At 38.3% G+C, this 26242-nt stretch overlaps 1 protein-coding gene and 1 long non-coding RNA gene across 8 annotated transcripts in view; one reads left to right on the forward strand and one right to left on the reverse strand.

Moving 5' to 3' along the window:
- The window catches only part of CAST (calpastatin), a 103339-nt gene that overhangs the window by 41132 nt on the left and 35965 nt on the right, over nt 1–26242 (reverse strand). For 4 of the 6 annotated variants that reach the window (XM_036225968.1, XM_036225965.1, XM_036225966.1 and 1 more), the window contains 6 exons: nt 8399–8458; nt 5280–5345; nt 4615–4656; nt 3807–3863; nt 3290–3403; nt 2151–2234 (listed from right to left, as the gene is read on the reverse strand). In XM_036225968.1, the coding sequence (XP_036081861.1) occupies nt 2151–2234; nt 3290–3403; nt 3807–3863; nt 4615–4656; nt 5280–5345; nt 8399–8458 (423 nt within the window). The remainder of the gene's footprint in view (nt 1–2150; nt 2235–3289; nt 3404–3806; nt 3864–4614; nt 4657–5279; nt 5346–8398; nt 8459–26242) is intronic. The other 2 variants (XM_036225967.1, XM_036225970.1) reach the window with 1 other exon arrangement.
- LOC107518276 lies at nt 3592–26136 on the forward strand. Of its 2 annotated transcripts, none has more exons than XR_001598808.2 (4): nt 3592–3695; nt 23924–23927; nt 25509–25514; nt 26126–26136. It is a non-coding gene; the product is annotated as an uncharacterized LOC107518276 (long non-coding RNA). The 2 variants fall into 2 exon arrangements; XR_001598807.1 differs by lacking the exon at nt 3592–3695 and adding an exon at nt 6400–6506.

Here is a 26242-nt window from a genome sequence, read left to right on the forward strand (position 1 = left end):
CAATTTAAGGAGGCGCTCACTCTCGGGTGCCAGCTCCAGCCCTGCACTGGCACAAGCCCTCGCCTTAGGGTTATCAACCTAGTTCATTCACACTCTGAAGCCCCAGGTTATATTTTACTTTACCTTTGCCCACTGCAGCCAATCATTTCCTAAAATCTGAAATATTTTACCTCCGCAATGTCTCCTCCATCACTCTCCACTGTCTTATTCTATCTCAGCTCAAATTTAGATTAAATTAGGACTCAACAGGACTACTGAAACAGCCCCTGATCAGCCTTCCATCTTCCTATCTCTATTCCATTTCATCCCACCCACTGCGGTCACTTAATCCTTTTGCAGCTTGGTTTTAATGCATTATTCCATCTGTTCTCTAATCTTTAGTGTTTATCCTCTGCCTACTGAATCACTACCACAGGTATGAACTCACCTCAGCAGTCTCCACAGCAATGTGTCGACCCGTCTTTCTGGTCTTACAGTGCCACCACTCACCTCCCTGTGCTTCACCCAACACTGGAATGCATTTTGTACCCAGAACACATACTTTTCCACCTCGATGAGTCTGTAAGCCTGCAATCCTAGCTATCCTTCCACACCTCACTCAGATGGGATCTATTCAACGTCCTTATGGATTTCCTCAATCAGAGAGAATGCCTCCATTCCTCACGAAACAGGTCCTTGCCTTAACCTGCCTTGAGCTACAGCCCCAAGTGTAATGTCTTCTTCCCATCCCTAGGTGGGCCAGCCTGCAGCTCAGGTGTCCTGCAGAATTAGACATAGTGCTTTAAGCATGGTAGGTACTTTTTAAAAAAAAAAAAAAAATGCAGATTTGATCAATCCCATTTTATGGGAGATGAATCAGAGGCAAAGAAGAGTGAAATGATTTACCACAAATTCCAGCACAAGTCAACGCATACCAGTATTCCATATGAGCCTCTCAATTTTTTGTTTACTTTTTACTGATAACCCTGGATAATTTAAGTCTAGCATAAATTTTCAAACTTTGATGACATTGTAAGGCCTATTCTAAGAGATCTAATCCTCTTAAATCCATCTATTTTTCAAACCATTTCATCAACACAAGAGAGTAATGGGTACCCCTAAATGGGTTGGGGGTAGTCTCAAGTGGTCTGTTGCAGGAAAATAATTTTTTAATTTAAGTTGAATATTTTCATTTAAAAGTTTATATAAAGTTCACCATAACACCATAGGATATCTGCATTAATCTGAACAAAAACAATGCGCATTTTCTACCAAAATGTAAAAAAAATTGATGCTTCAGGGAGATGTGACACAATTTATCCTATGACTTTACTTGTAGGGGATACCTTTCACATTGTGAGAAGCAAGAAAATAAAATATATACTTCCTCTGTTTTCATTTCCATCTTCTCATTATTGCTTCAATTACTTACTTGTGGCTTCAGGAGAAACAAGTCCTAGCATTTCTAGGGAGGCCTGGCCTCCAAACTGATGCCTCACTCTGCACTGCTACGGGTACAAAGCCAGCTACTACTTCTCATCTTACATTTCCAGGCTATTATCTGACGTGGCTCATCAAAGAACCTAAGGAAGACCAGGCCACAGTTTACCAGGAGAGCACATACACTCTCTTCTGAGAGGTTTGTGATATCTCCTTTGAAAACCTCCCATAACAACTGAGATAGATGTCACAGCTATTAGTGTCATTTACTAGTATCCCGATAGCTGGTGTCAAGGTAGAAAGCTGAAAGTCATGCTTATTCAAATGCTCACGGCGATTTATTTGCTTTCATTCAAAACAATATATCTTGAACATAGGATCTGAGTCAACTCGCAAGTTAATTCCCTTGGTACTGATGCCAGGCCTTATACATGGCAGGTGCTCAACGAGTATTCACTAAATACATGAATTTTAAAATCATTTTTGGTATCCCGCTCAGTCTACATTGTTTAGCTATGTGATCTTTTTCACAAAATTTCACATATGAACAGTGTTCAGTTTTACCAACTCATAGGTGATTTGAATGTGGCAGCACTAAAACCCTAAATGGTAAATGAGAAAGAGACCTAAAACCCTGGTAGGATGGGTCTTCACTGAGTATACATTTCTCATAAAAGAGACCAGATAACCACCAAGTCCCATGTGCACTTTACATCTGCTCATGAGCTCACCTTGTCATCCTGTCTGCCAGATTCCGCAGCTACACCAGCAACAACACTCTTTCCATCAGCAGAAACTGCGTCCTGTGGTTTAGTCTAAGGGTGAGGATAAACGATCAACAGGGTTGAGTATCTTTGAGTAACTATTTTTTGAGATCATGCATTTCAAATGTCACTACTGAGCCAGTTTACCCTCCGGGACATCTTGTAGAGGAATGGTTGCTAGAGTCTACTGAACGTGATGCAACACTGGGCACCACATAAGGATGACTCGAGTTTATGGAGTCCGCGCAGATAACACAAATAGTGAAGTGGGCCAGGTAGGGACTATGGTAAAGTTGAGCACATATACCAGGTGTAAAGCTCCAGTCAATTTTTGCCACATGAACCCACCGCTGCCAGATACTCTGATTTTTCAAGAGAAGCCAGAAATTTTGACTTTAGGTAAAAGAATCTCACTTATTTGTTGGCAGCTAATTAAAAATAATTTTAATACTGTAAGCCAAACAAGATAGAGTTGAACAAAACACACATGGGATGCATTTAATTGGTGGGCCACAGACTTACAATCTCTGATATAAAGTACATTGTTAAGCTGGCCTAGTTAGTTCTTATCTTTCCAGAACTCTCAACGGGAAAGGTCCTCTCATAGATGTTTATTCTTCTAGGATCTGGCCCCTCAGTAGCTCTAGAAATATGGAATCTATTTCTGATTTTTGACTCTATAAGTTCATCTCTTCTAGAACAAGACTCTAAAAACTCTAAAACTTCCACATAAACAGCAAACCACGTGGGGCACCTATGTTCCCATAGCCCACAAGGAGAGAGGTCCAGGAAGCGGCCTCAATCTCAAGCTCCTCGTCTGTGAGCCTGCTACCTTGCAGTCACAACTGGGTACTGCTGGACAATCGGAGAGGCTGGATGGAACATCTCCTGGACCCATGTGATGCTCTTCTCAGGACTCCAATAGGCCTGCATTTCCACAAGGCTATTTGCAAAACCAGTAAAAAGATAGCACCAAATCATGACAATAGAAGATATGTTCAGCAGAGCTCTTCAGATTCTCCCCCATGTGTCGATGTATATAGAGGACCTGTCTCTTACTCCCTAGTTGATATTAGTTTTCCTAGCTATCAACATGATTTACCTACCCTTGGTTTTGTTGATTTCTCTGATGTTGGCTGCTCACTTGATCTGGAAACTGCTTTTTCACTATGAGCATGCTTGCTTCCTGTATCTGAAGCATGTTTGGATAGGCTTTTTGGCTGAAAACACACACATACACCACATTGTTAACAAACAAGATGGCAAATAGATACTTTTCTCAATGGAACAGAAAGTGTTCACACAGTTGTGTTTTATGTAGTTGTGAACTGTGCAAATTTAAATTGATGTGATACAGATGTGAAAAACTTCACCTTCGGTTCAAAATTTGATATAATGCAAATTTTCCCACAAATACAACAAGAATCATGAATAAATGGCAAATCCTGTTATTGCCACACGGTGGTGCCATTTTAGCCAAAAACAAACATCACCCATCCTAGCAGGATTTAAGTCTTGAATGTTTAAGAGTTTAGTATTTTATCCATGTGTGCGCACATACTCTCACCCACCTACCCAAAAGGCTTCACCTTATGATATCAAGTCCTAATAATGATCATTTACCTCTCTGTGTTCCTTTGGCTTTACTTCTTGAGTTTTTTCCTCATGAACCACAGATGGCTGTCAATTTCAAAAGATAAAATCTCAATTACACTGGATTCCATTGTTTTCATATTTCCAAATAGGCTCAAGAACAAAATTTCCAATTAGACCATTCTGACTCTCTTGGGGAAGGCCCAATTAGAGAAGTATATATGTGCTGTCTGGTCAATGGTAACCCTATCAACAGTCTGAAAAATGATAATCATCAAAATAATGACAAATTTAGTATTTCACCTAGAATTGTTTTTCAAATAGGTACATATCTCTAAGTTATTGGCTTTTTTTTCGCAATTCAAGTGAAGCTTTTGGTAACTGCAGGTCCATCCACAGAGATGTCAAATGATCACTGTGACCACTGAGTTTGTTGATAAGGTATCCAACGCTTAGTTTTTTAAACAATTACTTCATCTATAAAAAAATATAGATTTGAACAAATTTCTTTTGAAATGTATCATTTTTATTTATAAAATATTATAAATTTTATGTATAATTTTAATGTTATAATTATTTTATACTCTATAAAATCATGTGCGAAAGAATAATCCAAAATTCAATAAATTAGCTGACAAAAATCCTTTTACCATTCGGTACCACCAATGGAGAAACTTGGTTATTCATTACTATGGTCCTCATCCTCTCCAACATTTTTTATTATTTGTTCTGTTGATTATAGCTACCCTAACAAGTGTGAGATGGTATCTCATTGTGGTTATATTCATTACTATTGTAAAGAATCCAAATAACTCACCATTTGACTTAAATCACTTACCTTAGTTGATTGCGATTTCTTTTCGGGTTCTATTTTTACAGCCTAAATGCAGAAAAAGAAAGGAAAAGGATGGAAGGAAGGAAATAAGAGATGAAAAATGAACATTATTTACAAAGTTTATCATAGATTTTTCTCCAACCAAGGAAGCTAAAAAGACGATTTTGTATTTATAAATATAAATTCTATGAGTTAAAATTATTATATTTTGTTTGAAATTATAACTCTTAGATAAATACTTAAGGACACTAATAAATATTCTGTTTTCACTATTTAGGTGCCAGTTTACATCTCACTTTTCCTATGTGTATCAAAGATACGTAAAGATTTATTGCCATGAACATTGTAGCTAACACATAAGCAAAAGAAAATAAAAACCCTCATCCTTCAAAGCCAGTAACATAACAGATCTCTCTGTATGAGTGAAATACTCGTCATAGGTTTTGGGTGATGCTGTGAAGCAATGGGATAGTGACAGAACTGAGGGCACAGAAAGCAGTGACATTTATTTTTAGTGCCAGAACATGAGCAATGGATGACAGCCCACCGGAAAGTCTGTGATGGGTCAGAGAGTCACAGAAGATTGTGAACTGCAATCAGCACATACTGAAAAGCCAAAGTGAACATTAGCAAGCAGAAATGCGCTCCGGTACAATGAACCACATCACCTGTTTTCTTTGTCTTTTCTTATTAGGAGGATGAAGTCCTTCCATCTGATTGCTGATTGGAATGGCCTAATATAAGAGCACAACCCCAAGTATGGTCTTATTTTACCTGAGAGTCAAATAAGTACCACATATAAACAGAGCTAAAATGTTTATATCAAGACCCATTACACTCATTTATTGCATCTACTCTATGCAGATGTATATAACTCCAAGAAGTTGACGGAGCTTAAATTCTAAAGTTTCAAGCAAATATTTCAGTTTGGATTTACTTTTCCTGGTATAGAAAAATCTGTAAGATTTTCATTAATAAAATTCATTTCAGATCTCTTTCCTTTCCTTCCCTTCTCTATGTAAAGGCTGCTTGAGCGATATTTTTCCTTCTATATTTCTAATGCTTGGTTACGATCAAAGGAAAAGTTTTCTAAAATTCTGGCAATCTAATCATACAACAATTTTGTAAAAAGTGCATGGGTTTTTATTGTACAATAAAAATCTAGAGATCTAAAGTTCTAGGAATGCTCTGGAAGAATTGGTTGTGATTTAGGATCTTTAGTGGAGTATTCTACAGTTTTACCCAACCAAAGTTTATCTGTGCTAAAAAAGACAATTCCTCAAGTATAAGTATGCATTCTTGGCATAGGAAAGATACAAAAACAAAAATAAAATTTGATTGTTTTATGGATTTTTTCAAAGTAAGAAATTAAAAATTAGGCCTAATGCTCCTTATAATTTCTTTCCCTTTTATTTGTTTGGTGGTATTAGCACAAACTTATATTTTTTAAATTCTATTATCTGAAGATGCTAATGCCAAATATCTTCTTAATTTTCCACATCTTGTGCTTCTGTAATGAAGACACATACTTTCCTCAGATAACAGGTTCTTGTTATGCTGACACACTTATGGTTTTGGGAAAGAAACGAAGTTCGTAATCAAAGAAATGTTTTGTTTTGTTTTTTTAATTTTTTAAAATTTTGGATCCTTTCAAACTGGATCTTTGTTAATGAGTTTCCAATGTGCTACTATGCTTTCTTGAATTTATGCAAATGTAATTCATTAAATTGACAAGAAAATAAGTGAGCTGGTATTGTAATGGTGTCAATCCATTAATAGCTTCTAATTTGTAATTGGGCAATCAATACAATTAAAAATGTACACTCACAGATGCAAGGTTAAATCACTTCTAATCAATTAGAATTGGTAGTCACACTGCTGTGTGTGAGATCTAAGTTCTCCTCACTCAGTAGTGTGTGTGAAAGAGAAGTTAGGTCTAGACACATCACCACCTTTCAGAGCTAGACTGAATTTCATTTGAAAGGTGTACAGCATGACAAGGATTTGGCATAGGTATTATCTTGAATTAACATCTTTTCTCTAAAAGCTCAAAATATTAGGAGAAATATGCTCATCAAGTTCACAAAAATCTCTAAGAGGTTAGTACAAATTTTATGAGCCAAACATCAGAAGCACATAGAGATAATAATGAGAACACTGTGACTGAAATCCACCAAGGAGAGAGAATTGAGGTCAAAAGTGGTCCTGAGTCAGCCACTGGTGACACGTCATTATGTGCATCTTATTTTTGTCTCTACCTCTCTTCGCTCTCCTTCTACTTTCCTCTTGCTCCTCCACTCCCCAAGTTCCATAGGACTGCCAGAAATTCTCATGATTAATGCTTAGCTATGGCTGAAGAGTTTGTTGACACTTGCCCTGGGAAACAGAGCACACTTGAAATAACCATTGGTCCTTGAGCTGAGAGTCAGTGGGGATGAATTAGAATCAAGTAATGGGTTAAACGTGAACCAAAATAATAAAAAGGAAATCCCGCATTTTTAGTTTTCCTTTCTATCTACCTTTTTTAGTTTTTATCAACTCTAAGGTCAATGAGAATTGGTGTTTGGTAGACACTTCTACAGTTTTAAGATTATTTTAAGATTGAGATCAGATTTATTTTTACTTTTTAAGATTAAGCTTGGTATAAATAAGTAGTGGCAGCTAATTAATTATGGATCAAATAATGTATATTTTGAAAAAATTTAAAAATCAGTGTAAATGTAAAATCTAAATAACAATTTTAGATTAAAATACATTTAAAAATTAAAATGAATGCTAGATGACATTTATACGAGCTTAGATTCAAACAGTGTGTTTCAAGATATTTGCTATGTCCTTTAAAGATAGTTCAAGATGAGGCCATAGGATCCCTCAGTAGTAATAAATTACAGTCCCAGTACTAAATTATGGCATAAGATCCCACTAGGATAGCAAAATAATACAGAAGACAATACAAAACTGTGTTGATGATTTTAATCAAGGGCGATTCAGTAATAAGGAGGTAGGGTAGCTCTTCAAGACACTCAAGAATATCGGCTCATAAGAATTAGTTGAGAACATCTTGAAAATGCTACCTCTTTAGTCCTCTACCCAAGAATATTCCCAAGAAACAGAGCTTGAGACATGGTAACTGAGAAAGAGGGTTTAAAACAGCTTCAGCGAACTCTTCAGAACAAGGCTTACTCTATGTGGCAATCTTATTGGAAAACATTCTTTTATATTTTCTTTGAAATGCTAATAAATATTAGAATAAATTCCAAATGCAGCTCAACAAAGGTTTATCAATAAGACAGTACCCCATATGACTCAAATTTTAAAAAGAAACTTCAGAAGCATTGGAAACAGCCAGTCTGTTTCACTTCTTTCTATGTTCATTTAGTGTGACTTTTCTCATATATTTAGTTTTAAATGACTGGAATTAATAAAACAATTTTAGTAAAGAGTTAAGAAATTTATATGCTTATTTAGAGCCAGAGAAATGCACTTCAATTATCTTATGAATAAAATATCAGGTCTAGGACCAAAATAGCTCTGGGTGACTACACTTTCCTAGATAGTCTAAAATGATAGAAGTATATAGATGATGTTGAAAGTGAATATTGAAAGGAATGCTAAGTTTCTGAAGATCCCCATAATTAGGAAGAAAATGTTTATTTCTATAACCTAAGCCTCCTAGGGCATACAAATCACCTGTCAGCTATTAGTCTACTTAATCGACTATTATTTTACTTAATCAACTTAAAGGAATTCACATTCACCCAAGCTGACCCTGGAAGACTCTCTATACCTTGGTTTCTGTGGGATCCATACTGGAAGACTTGCTGATTGAAGCAAAGGAAGTGGACACCTAGGAAAGAAAGAAATCGACAGTCTGATTTTAGTTAACCTGCAACCTACTTCGTCCTTCGGCTCCTCTTAACCATACTTGCTCTTACCTGTTTACTTTGTTTTTACCTTGGTTTTACCTTGTCTAGAGTATGACTCCCACAAAAGTCCAGTGGGTAGTATTGCCAAGTGGGTAAAAGCCTTTGTAACCAGATAAAATGGGTTCAAATTTGGGATGTGTTGCTAAATAATCTTGGGCAAGTTACTCGAATTTTCTGATTTTGTTTCCCCTTTCTCAATTTTTCTTCACTGGATGACAACTACCTTATAAGTTCATTACTGCCCTGTATATAAGTGCTCTGTAAATATTATTATAATTATTGTTTCTGTTATTTTTAAAAAGAATGTGGACTTTATATTTGACAGAAAATTGTCCAAATGCCAACTCTGCCAATTACTAGCTCTGTGACTTTGAGTCTCAGTTTCTGAAGTACAAAAAATGGGACCTATAACTTATATTTTACGGGGTTAAGAGTATTTGAAATAATATGTGTAAAATGTATGGCACATTGTAGGTGCTCATTAAATTACTAGTGCCTTATTTCTAAGATATTTTACAAAACAGAAGGAACAAAACGTAACTCTGGGAAACAGATGCAGCTCGATTAGAGGCGTCCAGTCAGTGTCACTGTAAGGAAGAGACGTGGGAGACAGGTTCAATAGCTGTCTCATCTAGGCTCCTCCCTAGTGGGCAAAGGAGATGAATCATAACCGAAGTATTCAAGAAACACCTTTCGTAGGGATGCAAGGGGGTGGTGGAATCAGCCCCTGCAATCTACCACCCAAACAGTGTGAGATGTGTGCATGATACTTGCATGGATTTGAATATTACTCTAGTACTTTACTTGCATTACGCTGGTTAATATTAAATAGATGATTACCATCTTTGTGAATTCCTACCCAGGCTCATTAAATCTCCTTAACATTTGAGTCTGTTAGATTTTAGAGCCCAGAGATTCCATCTGGCACAAGATACCTTCTTAAGTAAGCAGCTGTCAATAAACAGCTGCTGCCCTGCCAACAATACCCAGAATCCTGTCTCTGATGCCCTGAGCGACTTCAGAGGCCGAGACCCAGGGCAGGATGAGCTCATCCCTACTGGTCTCCTGCCTCTCCGATTGCCACACAAATCCATTCCAGGTGACAGTGTGAACCCACTATAACCCATGGCCCACGAACAAAATCACCTTCCTCACAGACCCCACTCAATGTAGACGACGTTGGTGCTTACAGTTAAATTACCATGATTTACAGATAAAAAGCCTAAAGCTTCAGAATACTGATTACGCAACATAATCATATGAACTTAGCTACTTCTGAGCACCCTTAACCACCAGCTAAGCATTCCCCAACTCCAACACATGCACGCAAGCGTGTACACACACACTTGGTCCTGTAGCAGGACATGTAGTGGTCTCTCTTACCAAAAGTAGGTTCCTCCAACCCCCACCATTGAATTAATGAACAAATGTATGAATAGTCACTTTTTCTTTGAGAATTTCTTAATTTGTGGGGATTAATGTATATAATTCTATCTTTCTACAATTAGAATTGGTTGTACAAATTTCCATTCAAACTCAAGAAGTTCTGCTTTGCTACATCCCACTCCTTCGATGATTACTTTCAATCATATAAAAAGACCAAACGCTCCATATGAAAGTGCTTTTTAAGCTGTAAATCCTTAAGTGAATGTTAATTTTCTAAACATTCAAATTTACTAAAATACCTCCCCCCAATCACACAGCCATGGGGTTTCCAACCTGCCTTACTACTTCATGAAGCAACAGCTGAATGTGATCCTGTATTCCTAGAAAAGCTTTCAAAGGCCCACCAAGAACAGTAAAATCTACGAGGAATAGCTGTTAATAAGCATGGAGCATGTTACCATGGGAATTTAGCTGAAGGCCTTGGCCTCACCTGTTCTCAGCACAGATTCCTCCATGAAAGTTTCATCCCGTCGCTAAGGCACTAACATTTTGAAATTGAAATAAAAAACCTATTCATGGGATCTGGGTATAAGGGAAATAATCCTACCCCATTGTGAACCCATTCAACTCCAGACAACTGTATTTTGTTTTCTCCTATTTTTAAAAACGAGGACCTTTTATTTTTATCTTTAGTGAGATATTGAATATACATTCATTTTAAATGTTCTATACTTTTTAAATTTCTAATTATAGGTGTGAATAACATGATTTAAAAAATTTGAAGCGTTAATTCAAATGTAGTTTGTGTCAGGTACTTTGTTAGATGATGGGAATACGGTGGTGAAACAGGCAAAAGTTATAGCCTCATGAGAGAGAGATAACCTGAATAATCACTTCAATGATTACTTGTGGTAAGAGCTATAAAGGGGCCCACAAAACATAGACTAGGCAGCCAGAGTTAGTTGAGGAGACAGTTGGGACTGGTGATTCTGAGGAAGGGATAGTTAACGTGACAACTGAAAGATAAGGTGGCATCACCCAGGCAAAAGGCCAGGAAGGGCCCTCTGAGACATGCGTGCTGAGGCTGGGACCTCGGCTGCCTGACTTCTAAACCAGTGATTCTGCAGCCGGACCTGCCACTTGGCAGCCAACCATAAAACACAACTATCAATACAAATATATACCAAAATATCTCTATTGGGATTAGTGCTGTAAGTCAGCCTGAATTTGCAGGTATAACAATACTTTCATTTCCAAATGACCCATGCAAGTCTCTTAAGATCCAGAGTATCATTAGTTTACACTATAATTTAGGTGCTCTGAAAGAGCACCTATGTGAGAATCCTATGTGACAGAACAAATGTTTGAATTCCAAGTCCGTATCAGGCCCACATCCAATAATCTTGCTGTAATTGTCAAGCTGTATTAAAAATAACCAACACTGATAAACGAGTAATTTCATCCTGGAAGAAATGAATATTTAATCCTGTACTTATCCAATACAGCATCTTATACCCCGCATTATTCAGCAAAATCTCTTTAAATGTGTTCACTTGCTAAGTAAGAATTCGGGAAGTTTACTGCAGTAAATGATTAGCGATATCACGGAAAGATGATATGCTTTTAAGACACTTGAAAAATAGGCACTGCTTTCCTTTTTTCACATCTATTGTGCAGCTGTCTCCCAGTCTACAGCCTTCTAGCTCTCTTACCCATTCTGGCCAGATTAATCCTCCCGCATGTCACTCCACACACGTCTCCCTCTAAAGTAGAACCAGCAATGATGACTCTTGTTGCTCGCTGTATCACACAGAAATCTATTCCCCTGCCTTTAAAGACACCCAGGCTTCAATCCCACATCATCTCCCAATTCGGAACAGCTGCTCTGGGCAGCCAGCCCATCCCTGTCTGAGTTCACCTCATTTACCTCTCCCTTTATATTGTTTTCACACACGTGCCACTGATTAGGATGCTTCTCCTCCCCAAATATCGAAATCCTACATGCCCTTTTTTTTCAGGTGTATCTTACTAGCTCCCAGTCCTGGCATTGTTAACTTCTGAACCACTGAGATCAGAACTTAATGGGCATCCTCCCTCAATCACAGACTCACTGGTTCATAGCCCCACATACAGGCAGATAATCTCACAACTGTGTCATGAATTGTCTCCTCCACCGGATGGCGTCCCTTTAAAAGAACTGTCTGTTGGGTGCACTAATCTGCTGACCCCCGATCTTACTCATAGCAGGTCTCCATCCAGGGCCTTTTCTTGTTTATACAGGGAACTTAGTGAGGCTGCACAAACAGAGATAGAAGACCTAGTACCAACCTCAACCATGGGATGCTGGATGTGAGTGGAGAGTTGTGAGCTAGCCCACAGGTCCTGGTGAATAGCCAAGGTGGGAGAGTTAAAGGCTCCCTTAGAAAAGATGGAGTCCTAGACGGCTTACTCATCCGTTCTGCTGCCATTAAATCTAGCTGACAAAAAAGTCATTCCCTCAGCTCCTTACTTGTCTGTCTTCCACGCGATAGAGTCCTTTCACTTGCTTAGGTTCCCAGAAGACTCAGCTACTTTCTGGGCACTTCCAGCTGGTTTATAGTAATCCACACTCCCTCCCCTCCCCTTCAGTCACACAAGCCTCACTTGTCACTGGCTGGCTTGGTTCAGAATGTGCTCACAGAGAGTGGGCCAGCAGGTGAGATGATGACTCAGAACTGTTTCACCTCAGCCCAGACCTTGCTTCCTTTCCCCGCCCCTAACCAGCAGCATTCCTATGTCCTCCTACCTGCAGCACTAATCACCCTTCACACACCCGATCTGCCTGTGTCTGTTGAAGGTTACTAGGAAGGTTACTAGGTATTTTTCTCTCTGATAACCCATCAGTAGTTTCATTCTAAATCACAGACCATCCTCTCCCCGGTGGCAGCATGACAGTAGAAGCTACAGGCTCTCTCTCTAGCCGTCTGACCTGTCTCCTAAAAGCCTCTTCCACCTGCTCCGTTCTTCTCTGTGTTAATATTCAGTCACAAGCCCTCTCTTTCTATTATTGCTACTTCAGAAAGTTGATTTCTCCCCATGACTCTGCGATTTAGTATGTGAACGACTCTACGTACCTTATCAGCAACTTTATCACCAGACTACATTATTTTGCCTTAAAGTGAGGAAGCCAAGAAAGATGCAGGCTCAGATCCCCACTTCAGTACCTACTAATCCACATTAATTAACCTCCTGGAGCTGGAGCCTCCATTCTGTTATCTGGAAAATGGGCGTAATACCACCTGACTCTGGAGTTGACACAAGGGTCAAACGTAGGAAACGCGTCTGGCCCTGAACCACCTCGAGTGGGCGCAGTGCTGGGTGCAGTCCTCATTCCCATTCTAGCCTTTCATTTCTTCTGCCACCCACGCTCTTGGTCTCATCATGTATCTCCCACACCTGGATTACATCACTGACCTTCTAATAGTTTCCATGCCTGGTTCTCTCCTACTCCCCTTCGTACCTCCATCTTTAGCTCCCAATCCTTTCTGTCTATGGCTGACTAATTTATCTGAGATAAATGTGCACCATGATCCCACTCTGATGAAATGCTAAACTATCTATGGTTTCCCACTGTGTCCAAGATAAGGTCCAATGTCTTCTGCCTGAACTTTTATTTGACCTAATCGACTTATTCCACTTCCTCTCATGCTATGGCCTACACCACGTCTCCCCTCCAGCCAGAATGGTGTTCCTTCTGTCTCATGGACACCTCATCAGGCAGCATAACTCACTGTGTGAGAGGGGACTCTGGACTCGAGATTGTCTGACGGGATTCCAGCTGACACTGAACTCATGTGCAACCCTGAGCAAGTTACTTAACCTCTCTGTGCCTTAGTTTCTTCATCTGTAAAATGGGAATAGTAACAATTCTTACTTCCCCTCATAGAGTTGTTTTAAGAATAAATTACTTTTTCTTAAGTAACCAATTATAACAGTGCTTGGCAAGTGATACATGCTGGGTAAATGCTAGCTAGCATTATCACCACCAACACCATCATGCCCCCTTCCACCTCTGAGCCTTTCATCTTGCCATTCCCACTGCCTATGAAGGCTTTTCCTTGTTTAGGTCCCACTTATTCCTCTCCTGGAAGATTTAGCTCAGTATGTATCTATTTTAGCTCATATCTTCTCAACTCATATACATGTTTATACCTCTCACTTGAACACTTAATCATTTATGCTGCATTGGAGGGTTACTGAGCTCTTATTTAAGCATATGTCATGTCTTATCAATCAAGAGGCAGGGGCCAGTTCTGTGCCCCACAGTGCCTACCATAGTACTGAATGTATTATAGCAAACGAAACTCAAAAATCACTGTTGATTCAAATTTTTATTTCCATTTCCTAATCATCAGAATTTTAAATAAAATTTAATTTTACTTCAATTATACTTAAATAAAGTATAATGTTAATATCTCGATTTTAAAGCTAAACTCAAGAATGTAATTAATAAATTAGAAAACTTAAGTTTCAGTCTGATGACTTCTTAGTGGCCATGAGTCCATGAGCAAGTTGATTAAACCTACTAAGCATGGGAATTGTATGCACCCTGCAGAGTTATTATGAAAGTCAAATTAGATACCAAATATTAGGGCAATGTGGGCAAAACACAAAATAAATATTAAACATTCTCTAAAAATATCTGACAAATTAATAACTGACTTTTAACTTTTAAAACTAGCTCTACTAGATGCACGAGAGAAAAACAATTTGTTTCTGAACCGTAGTAAGATTCTTTTAATAACACATCTCAAATAATGAAAGAAAGGAAATCATATATATTTTTTAAAATAAAAAACCTTCTTTCCTCACAACATCTATAAGGCAGACCCAAATTTGAACTCCACAAGGGCAGGGGCCATGCCAGTCTCAGTTGCTGCACATCCCCAGAACCTTGTACACAGTAGTTCCTTAACAAGTATTTGTTAAATAAATGTATGCATTTGTGCATGAACATACACAAAAGAATTATCTGATAGCTCAAAAGCAGCATTATGAGTTTGACTCAATCATCTGAGATTTCATTCAAAGCACAAGTCAGAAAACTGGTTAGGAAAACATAATTTAAACATCTAGTCATTGACATCCTGGCTTTCCTCAACCTGGGAGATGTACAGCTTAAAAACATAGGAACGCGCAAAACACCCCCAAGCTGAGCTGCTTCCTGTGAGACGCCTGGAACAAACAATAGGTGGCTGCTGAGGGGCTTTCTAAGCAAGGCACTGACATTCTGTAATTCTTTCTGTAATGGTGGATTATTCACTTCAGGAAATGAATATTCAGATGTTTCGGTTTGTCTATTGTTTGTCATGCTGTCACACCATGACATACATTCTTGCAATGCCTTCAATTATTAACATGGCATAACAATGTTGCTTTTTCTAAAGAGACCAGAAACACAATCACCTAACAAAGTATGGTATTTATCATAACAAAAAGATGATTCCCATAAAATATAAACAATGGACCATCTATTAATGAAGTCAAGGTATCTCTTTTCAGGGAGAACATAGCTTTGCGCCAGCAGATCTACTTGGGCACAAACTTACACCTCAGCATGTATGTGATATGGATAACGTCAATTATGATAGGATCTTAAGTACAATATGATGTTATAAGAGACCAGAAGTGGGCAACTATTTCTGAGATGTGGGTTTGGAAGGTAGTTAGGAAAGCCTTCACAAAGGAGATGGGAACTATTTATTGAGTATTTATCGTGGTGTGATCAACAAAGTGGTGGGGACTACAGAATCTTCCATGTGCCAGCTACTGTGACAGACACCTTACATATCTGATTTCAGTATATCTTTATAAAATCCTAGGAGGTAACCATTATTATCTGCATTTTATGAATGAGAAACCTGAGGCTCAGAGAAGTTGGGTAACTTGTCTAAGATCTCACAGTTAAGAAGTGGTAGGAGCTTAGATTTGAACACAGATATGAAAATGTCCATGCACTTTTGACTATAACAAGCTGATTCCTCTACTTTTGAAAATTAAAACAAACGGAGCTAGAGGTTGAGAAGGGGTGAGCTAGATTTAGAGGTAGGAAAATACCAAAGATACCAAATCCAGAGCGCGGCCAGCTAGATGAAGCAGAGCACTGCAAAATGAGGTGGCATGCGCATGATCTGGGGGAAAGAGATGATGACTGATTCTATCTCAGCTGAGTATGCTGTGCGTTCATGAAGTATAGCATTAAACAGGGACACACAGACTTAAAATAAAAATAGAATGCCTGAGCTCTACTTGTTCCGGGAAGGGAGAGCATACGAAGCTTTGGCTTCTGATGTAACATGTGGACAAACTTCAAAATAAACATCCAAATGCTGCCTGGCAACCGGGACAATAGCTACAGCTGAACTGTGATCTCGTCCAAGCCAAAGAAGCTGCAGAATGTTTGGCCACATCCTGCGTGTGTCTGATTATGAGCTCTGACACTGGACCACCCCAAGTGCTTAGAAAAAAATCCACAAAGGGCATGAAGTTGAACTTACGGCATTGCAAGGCAACTGCTTCATTTTCATTGCTTTGCAAACTCCAGTATTGCAGTGTTTTCGTTATTTGTTTTGTTTTTCATTTTTCTCCTGGCATGATAATTATTTTATGGGCAAGGAAAAGAGCAAACTACACAGCCCGGATTAGTCATCGAAGAGTGTAAATGGAGTTGTTTTTTTTGTTTGTTTGTTTTGTTTTGTTTTTCTGAAGTTGTGCTCCTGCCTTTAGAGATCTTGGTTGCTTATCTTGATGCATGGAATAATTCCAACTGTTTCTGACATTGGCTGACCAAGATAAAGCCAAGTAGAGAAGTTAGACCTGGAAAAGACAGCCTAGTTTCCTCTTCTGGGTCCTTGCCTAGAAAAGGTTTGTCCGGCTAGGATTTACGTAATCCTGTGAGTCAAGCAATCTCAGCATACATGATTAACAATGAAGATGGTCCCTGACAAGCTATACAACCTTGTGTCTTAACCTCTCTGGAACTCAGTTTCTTCATCTATAAATTGCCAGGATTGAGAATTCTGGAGTTCTGCAGCTCTAATATTGCATACTGTAGTTATGTGAAGCTTATTAAATAATGTAACCAATGGCATATATTCAAATGGGAAACACAGGAATTTAGCTTTGAGAGTCTCACAGACCTGGGGTCTAGTTCTAGTGTAGCTTTGGGCAAGCTACTTAACTTTTCCAAATTTGAGCTTTTCAATTTGTCGAATGAGTATAAAAATTATACCCACCTCAAAAGATGGCAGTGAGGATTAAATGAGGGTGTGTTTATAACATGTTTGGCTCAGTGCCTGGAACATGGTATGTCGATAAACAGCAGTGATTTTTATTACAGCCTCAAAAGTCTTTCTCAGTCTCTCCAAATGGAAAAGCAATTCTATGGTGACCACTCCTTTGAAAAGTTACACACTAATGTTGTTTATCTTTCTTAAGAAAAAAAGGGCAAAAATATTTTATTTTATGGCATTTTCTTTGGATTCAAATGCATGGCTTCTTTAGGTCTAGGTTCAAGTACATATAGGAATAAGAATCTTGGTAGCAGCACAGGTTTTTACAAATCCTAAAAGATTATAAGCTCGTCTAAAGCATCTATGGTTATTGATGATGTGATTATTATATAATAAAAAATCCTGAGCTCTGCTGAACAAGTGTCTCAGGGCCTTTCAGCTTAGCTTCCATAGTGCATTCAAATTCATCTCTTAGGTATAGGCCTAACAAAGGATGAGAGAACATGAAAACTTTTATGGTCCTTGTGTTATAAAACCAATTGCCAGCCTAATCTCTTACAGAAATGATAGAGTCAAAATGTCACTAACAGAAAGTGACTTGGAATGTATACAGAAATACTGAGATAGAGCCAATTGTGTGGTGGCTGAGGTATGGGCCTGTCACATGCCCATGCTTGTAGCCAGTGAAGCATGTTCTAAATAAGAAGGCTTACATGACAGGAACTATAACAAGGCTTCCTTGTCCAAGTTGATCTTTAAATAATCAAAATAAAAATGTGAAGCGAAATAAAATTTCATTCTGGAAACCATATAAGAATAACGAATTCACAAATGTACACTAACAGCAAGTTTAATCTACGGAAATATTAAAAAGGTAGAGGAGCCACTTGAATTTGAATTCCAGCTCTGCTACCAGCTGTGTAACCTTGAACAAACTCCTTAACTGCTCTGTGCCTCAGTTTCCTCCTCTATAAAATAGAAATAATTATAGTACCTTCCACTGCATGTAATCCCTCTTTCCCCTAGGATAAAAATTCAGGGGAATTAAGAATTGATTTTAAAGTAGGTCTCAATCGAAACTGATATAAAAATATAAACATTGTTGCTTATCCTTCAGTCTAAACAAAAATTCTGTATTCCTACATAATAAGGAAGTTTTTAGTTCTGAACTATTTAATCCTGCTGTTTAAAAATTTTGCCATATTCAAAGATGGCTAATTTATCCCTTCTCTACTGCCTATTAAAATGCATAAAGAAATTCTGTCAATGAAACTATTATCTGTTAATTCTAATCAGTGTACAATACTCTCTTTCACACAAGCAGGCAACCTCATGCATCAGAGAGAATTTCAACAGTATGAAGATATTGAGCATAACAATTGAGAGCACAATATTGATTCCTCATGTTTTTTTCGAATTTAGATATAAATTCCTTTCTCAGTTATTTAAACTGCCTAGATATAAACTACTAAGTGTAAGATTTTTATAAGACCAGTCTCCTGAAAAGACCTTTAGAATCAAATAGAATCTTGCTATATGACCTGGGGTAAATTATTTAATCTCACTGGGCCTTAGTCTTCTCATTTACAAAATTGTCCTAATACCCACTTACCTGGTTGCAAAATATGCATCTCTTAAGAAGATGAAACAAAATCCTATGTAAATCACTTAGCACAGTAGTTTAATAAATTAATAAATGGTTGGCTTCTTTTTCTTTTTTCATGTAGTTTCAAATATTTAGATCTTAGAGTTTCTCCAGACTACACACATGTTGCTGTACCTAACTCTTCTCCAAGAGCATTCCAGAATTATTTAAGATTATTAAAACTAGCTAGAATCTCCATTGTTAAGTTTTGTTTCCTATTGGTTGTCTTTCCATTTTGAATAGTAGCCAAGTCTTTGGTTTATTGGTCTGTAGGAGACTGTGAAACAGACATACACAAAGAAGATGTGGCTTAGCACATCAATCAAAAGGTAATTGGTGTACTTTGCCAAGATTTTAATTGCAAATATGTAGGTCAGTGTTCATCATTTCCAATCTTTGAAAACATGTGAAGAAGTATAAGAATATGATTGTCAGAAGGACTGGAGAAGAAAACAATTCTAATTTGCTGGGATAGAAATCTGGCTTACTACAAAAATATTGACAATAATTCAGCACCTATTACTTCAAAAATTAAAAGATTCTCAAAACCAGAAGAAGGCTCAAACTCGATGGCTAATAGAGGTGAACCTTGCCTTTTTGATCTCTGAATATTCAGCAAGGGTGTACATCATTTCTTAGAGATGTAGTTAAAATTCCAAACAATTAATGATTAACTAATTGATTGACTGATTGACATAAGACTCTGGATTAGAGTAAGATATCACATTAAAGATATTTTAGTTTTATAACATTGCTAGGGAAAAAATAATTATTAGTTCTAATCTTTGAAACAATATGCAAAATATGCATAAATTCATAATTAAACATTTTATGCTGAAAATGTACATAGTGATTTGGCAATGAATGTTATGTCATGCCATTGAGCAATGTGACTGGCCAAGCAGTAACACCTTCAAGCAACGGTTCTTGGCCAAGGAACAGAGTAACTCACAGGCAGTGTGTGAGGAGGAAGGGTGGGATGTGGACGCTTAGAAACTTATAAAGGGAAAACGGTAGGAGGAAGAGAAAAGATTGTATCCTAACAAGCTACAAGCCCCTGAGGTGATTCTGAAACTCCCTGACATTGAAAATCACTGCTTTAGGTAGTTTAAAACAAGATGGCTTTATAGTGGGTCCATGAATGACCACTGTTTTCTACCATCTATTGTTATACATTGACACTTTCCTCCTGGTGACAAACTCAGTTTTATATTTTCCCTTGGTCAAAAGGAAGGAACCAGACAGGATAAGATATTATAATAAATTCACAAATGTACTTTTCAAAAGTACTTTCTAGCCAGTTTTTCCAGCCAGTGCAAATACTGCCAGCCCAGATTACTGAAGAGCCTAGGTGTTCCCTAAAACAATAGTCCTGATACCTCAAGAATATTTGTCCTGTCCAGCCTTCTGGTCCTAATCCCCAGGGACACTTGATATTTGTAATTATGCCTGAAGCCCACACCCTTTCTTACTATATAAGGAAAAAGTATGCTGTAGACATCACCAATCCCAGTACTGCTGTCATTTTATAGGAAGATATTCTGACCATTAAAGAAACTCTTAATGCTAAACATATCCACTATACAGGTCAGCTGCAAGGATTTTTTTTATAACAGGATGCAATTTTTAAATGCCATGTTAATTGAATTTCAGAGATAGTATTTGTCTATCTCTACAGGTCAGGGGTCTAAAATGCAAATGAAAATATGTGTTGGGTGACATGAAGGAGTACATCAGGCCAATACGAAGAAGAAATAGCGGGCTTTGTGCCAGAGTAGAGCATGTATGCCTCACCTAAGGGCTTTCAAACATTTTAATACATTGCACAGACCTAACTAAATTAGTCTGAATCCTGATGGAGGAACACTCCTCTGTTCCAGACACATAAAAATACTGGATAAAATTTAACATGAAAAAATAAATAAAGATATAAATCAAGAAATGGTGAGTATGAGAAAGAAGTTAAGAATCCTGGAAGATAAAATATTCTGGCTACCAGTTTCAATTTCCTACTGTACAGCAAGCCCTCTGAATCTGACACCTCTTTGCAAATAACATACTATGAAAAAATACATGACTAAAAGCAGGTGAGAAATTGTTAGCATGAGAATATTTGTATTCAAGGACTCTGATGATGACTAGCCATAGTAATGAAGTTACATAAGAGAATTTTTTTGCCTTTTTGGCTATAAATGCAATTTCCTATTTTCATAAGGAAGAAATTTTTAAAAAGCATCTGTAATATGTTCAAATAATTCTATTCTCTGTTACTTTTTCTGGCCACCCTCTTAGTGCAGCTAATATACAAACAACATCCAGGAGGCTGAGCCCCTGGTTTCTCTGTAGAAACAGGGTTTTCTCACCCCTCCCCTAACAACTCTATTCTGCACAACTCTGGAGGCTCCAAGGTCTGGTCTAGGTCTTTATACTTAAGTCACTTGTGTAGGGGACCTCAATCTATTATAGTCCAGACAGCAAGCACACTTACTAATCTAGCTTTAATCTCTTATGGCAACTTTGAGTAAAATAGGTGGGGTCCAGGCCCTTGCGTAGGCTCCACAGGTAGTCCATGAACATGGATCAGTTCAGTTCACAGGTACCCTTGATATGATTCAGAGGTCTGAGCCTCTGTGGATAGCTGGAATTCTCATCAAGGTTTCACTGTATTGCCAAGGCCAGAAGAAGGCTACTTACAGATAGGCTCTGTATAGTCCAACTCACTTCTTAGCGCAGTGGTTATCAAACTTTACTTGCTGTAAAGATTTATCTAGAGAGCTGCTTAAGCCATAGATTTTTCAGTGATCCTTATTGTGTAGGTCTGAAGTAGGGCTTGGAAAATCTCCACTTTTAAATAAGCATCTCAGGTGAATTAGAAGCATGCAGATGCTATCCAGACTACATATCATGAAACATTGTCTTGGAAAATTCCAAGGGTGTGTACCACATTCTCAGGACAAGGTTTTGATGAGATCCAGGGCCATGGATTAGTCTGGAATTACCCTAGTGGCCTGCATTTTCTATTTGAGAGCCAAAAACCTTCTCCCTTCTCAGGAGACCCCAACTGTTAAAGCTCATTCTTTGCAATTATGGAGGCCTCGCTTAGGTCACAGTTATGTGCTTCACTCCTTAGAAGTCCAACAGCAAAACTCACTGGGAAACTCATTAATGTTCCCTTCACTGCTCACCAACATCTCATCCGTTATTATCAGCGTGTAATGGAGCCTCTAGTACTGAGGAAAATTATAATAGTGTTAGCAATATAAAAAATGTTTACCAAAGTTAACTTGATTAATCAATAAAAATAGGCCTAAATCCTCTTTCCAACACATAAGAAATCCTCCCCAAATAAAACTAAGTGTAAGAGTTTGTTTAAAGTGTTGTAAAGGGATCTATAGGAAAAGACACAAATCCTACCAACAAAGCAGACTGAGCAGCAACTTTTACCTAAGAGGTGTCAATCATTCCTACTAGAGGAGCCAGTGAAAATGATAAAAGATGAGTAAATTGGAATCTGAGGTTCTCCCATCTTGCTATAGATATGTATTCACCAGGCGGCAGCTGCCAAATATAAATAACAAACTAGATTGAGACAAATGTGTCTTTAATGATAAGAAATGTCTGGAATTCAGGAGGTAATTCTGACTGTCGATAAGCTTGTCTATCCTTTCTTACACCTAGGTTGAGCGGTGAAGAAACAAACAGGAAGATGAACACCAGGAACCTGTCCCCTGGAAGCTGGCTTGGAGGACTGACAACATAGACCCAGTCAGCTATGGGGTCTCTAGTTAAACCATGTAGAGCCCAGGATAAAATGGAAATCTCAGGCATATCTGACACTTGATGGAAATCCAGCCTGTCTGCAAGGGACAATTGTCAAGAATATCTCATCAGATAATCCTAGAATTAATCAGAATTCTTAATCCCACATAACAGCCTATGTAGAAGTGTAGGGGGAGAATGTAGTGTTGTTAGGGGCAAGTATGGAAAGAAGAGATTAGGAAAATAATGAATGAGGAGATCCAATGTTTGGGAAGCGGGATGTGTATCAGACTTGTAAGAGACCTGCCTCCAACTGACTGTACTCCACTTGACTAACATCCCAGGCCTAGGAGTCTGTGTCCATCTTAGCTATTGGTATTTTCCATGTTATACAGGCCTCCTGGCTGTAGATCTCCTTTAAGGGAGTCATATTCCTATGTTTATTCCCAGAGAAATAGGCCCCCTTCTCTCAACCTTCCACTGTGCTCTTACGTAGCACCTGGATAAATGCTAGTTAGCACTTTTCACATTGTGTTTTTACATTTGTTTTTGGGATCATTCCTCACTTCTGTATCCCTACCCTAGCACCATGTCTGGCCCATTACACAGTCCCCTACACAGCCTCCCAAAAAAGAAGAAAAATCATTCTTTATTGATCTTTTGTTTATTATCTACTCTTTAATCTTTAGCCAAAGGACAAATAGATACTAAATTTTAAAACTCTACTTGTAAATCCAAGAAAATAAAAATGAATATAATTTTACCTTTTCCACGTACCCAGAATAAATCTCTATATTAATGTGATCACATCTTAGGGCATCTTATGTCAAGAGCAATCTTCTTTTTCAACACAATAAGTATTTATTAAGACATTACCATGGTAAATGCTATGGAGGCACAAAGATATGGATCCTGTCATCAAAAGGTTCACAGTATAGTAAAAAGCTGGTATTCTAAGAACAAAAGTAACCGTAACTAAGTGAGACTAAATGAGACTTTAGTCTGTGATAATTTTTCATGCACTGAAGCTAATTTTTTTGGAAAGTATTTTATAGAGAGCTGTTAATATGGCCTAAGAAACAATACAGTGTGGTGGTGAAGAGATAAGCCTCTTTCTTAATCTGTAAAATGGACATAATAAAGAGTATCTACCTAATCACAACATTATCATCACATCAAGTGATAAGTGTTTGCCTAGAACATAGTAATTTTCAGTAAATTTAGTTATATTAATACTGTTTTAATACAGATTATGATCTATTCTTTTTCTGAAACCTATGACGGTCACTTTCTAATAGTTTATTATTGTTGCCCAGCATAGACAGGAGAGTACAAGGTCGACAATGCCACCTTGCTAGCAGCAGGACTATGCACTGTCTCCACTTGAACCTGCTATGTTCAAATGCATGGACTTGCTCAGAAGTCAGCATGTCTTCTTAAGGGACATTATAAAGTGCCCTTAAACACTGAAAACAATGGAACCGAGTAATTATTTTTATGGCTTTCCATAACAATAGTGTAGCTCATTTATTCTTAACCAGGGAAGGGAACGCACTAACTAGAAGTATTTAAAAATGTGTTAGAGTGCTTTTGGTCATGCCCCAGCATTCAGGAGGAGCAAGACGGTCCTGCCCAATTAAGAACTGTCACTTTAAATGCCAATAGTACCCTGTTGAGAAACACTAGGTAGTTGACCTTTTTAAGTTAAAAGCTTTTCACAGAGAAATAATAAAATGTAATTGTTTGTGAAGATCCCTTGTAGTTTCCCAGTATAGAGATTATTAATTCAATATATCAGAAAAACTGGAAGATAAAATATGTTCTTATGAGGTCAGATACATTGGTGCTAAAACATATATCCCAGTCTATATAGTATCCAAAATGAGGGGATTGTAAGGTATAATGAAAAAGAATATGTATGTGTGTGTGTGTGTGTGTGCACGTGCACCCCACAACCTATGTATCCATGTGTGTACAACCCACACACATGCATACAGGTTGTGGGTTTTTATTTAAACGGGACTACCAGTTGAATAGTTTATATTTTGGGAAAAGTAAAGAGTTACACCTAAGAAATAGTAATGCCTTAAAGATGTAACTGTTATAATAAATATTTAATAAGAACACAAATACTTGGCTGATTTTAAGAATTTAGTTCAAATTAATTCCTCATGTTTACCTAATGGCTAGCTGACATGCACACTCTCTCCTTTCAAGCTGTTGTTTTATGTGATACCTTTTAAATTTTCACTGTAGAAGAGAAATTATACATAGCCAATTCAGAGATCAAGGAACTGAACTCACCACAAATACTATGTAATCAATTTCTCTAGCACATTGGGAATCTTCTCTCAAAGCACATGAACTGAATGACAGTCAACATTTATATTTGAATGTGCTACTTCACAAACACTGTGGTGTAGTCTGCAAAGCTCACCTGTTTATAATAGACATCAACAGTCCTTGCTGTGTGCACACAGATTTCACTCTATCCTCATTGCTGTTGGCCACCTACCCCTTCTCCATCAGTCAGCAGATGTGGCCTTTCCTAGTTCGGCATGACTTTGCTAAATGGCACTGTTTTAATCTTATACTCTCTCCTGGAACCCTGATAGCACTCCCTCCTCGACACATTCCCAGCAACAAATATCCTTTTAGATACTGAGAAGTCAGTGTGCAAAAGTTGAATTCAGTGCCCACATACAAAACATTAGGAAGTGGCGCTTCACAGTTACTCATAAGAAAACAAACTTTCCCCTTTTGAACAAGTAGATGCCACTCCTTAAATACCCTTCTCTGCAATGCAGAGGTTTTCTTTCTGGAAAGCATCTCATACAGCAGGAACTAAACAGAACTGCTGATTAAGCATCACTCTTCCTCTGATGCATAGGTGGGTTCCTAGAAGACTAGTCGGAAGTCCCAAGGTCCTGTCCCTTCGGCAAGCTTCCTAAACATTCTGCCTCATTTTCTCAAACTATAAGATGGGTATAAAGAACTTGCCACTTGGGCATATATAACTGAGGAACACCGGGACAATAACTGTACAGGAGATTGTTAACTCTCTATGAAAACATTTGTGTTCCTGAAAGAAAGTACCCCTCAGTGATCAGACTCAGATTGTGTTCAAGGAAATAGAAGAGCAACATGTTCCAACATCTGCCACACCACACCCAGCATGTATCAGGTACATGGAGAGGTTATTCACTGGGTGAGCTCAGTCTCTAAAAACAGAGGTCATCACAGTGGCCTGGGCAGGGCTGGGGGAGAAGGTGAGGGTCTAACCCTAGAGATTAGGAGTACCGAAACAAATAGACATGGCTGCAGTTTTTCTTCTTTCAGCATTATTCCCGGGTCACACAAATCCCTGGTTTTATAACCCTGCCGTGTCTATCTGATCAGACACATTCCCAGCGGAAGAGCCAGCAACGGTGTCACCAACTGGGAGGAGGGGCCCGTTGACAAGTAACACACTTTAACTTGGAACCTATTGGGAAAGGAATGTATCTTCAGAGTCAAGAGACTATAAGGAGCACACGTCCAAAGCCCGGGGAGCCAGAGACAGGGTCGGAGGCTGGGACGCATAGGGCCGGCACTGAAAGCCGCGGCCGGGCTGCGCGCCCGCCCAGGAAGCAGACGCAGCCTTG

Source organism: Rousettus aegyptiacus, unplaced genomic scaffold (genome assembly GCF_014176215.1).
Source record: "Rousettus aegyptiacus isolate mRouAeg1 unplaced genomic scaffold, mRouAeg1.p scaffold_m13_p_8, whole genome shotgun sequence".
Classification (NCBI taxonomy): domain Eukaryota; kingdom Metazoa; phylum Chordata; class Mammalia; order Chiroptera; family Pteropodidae; genus Rousettus; species Rousettus aegyptiacus.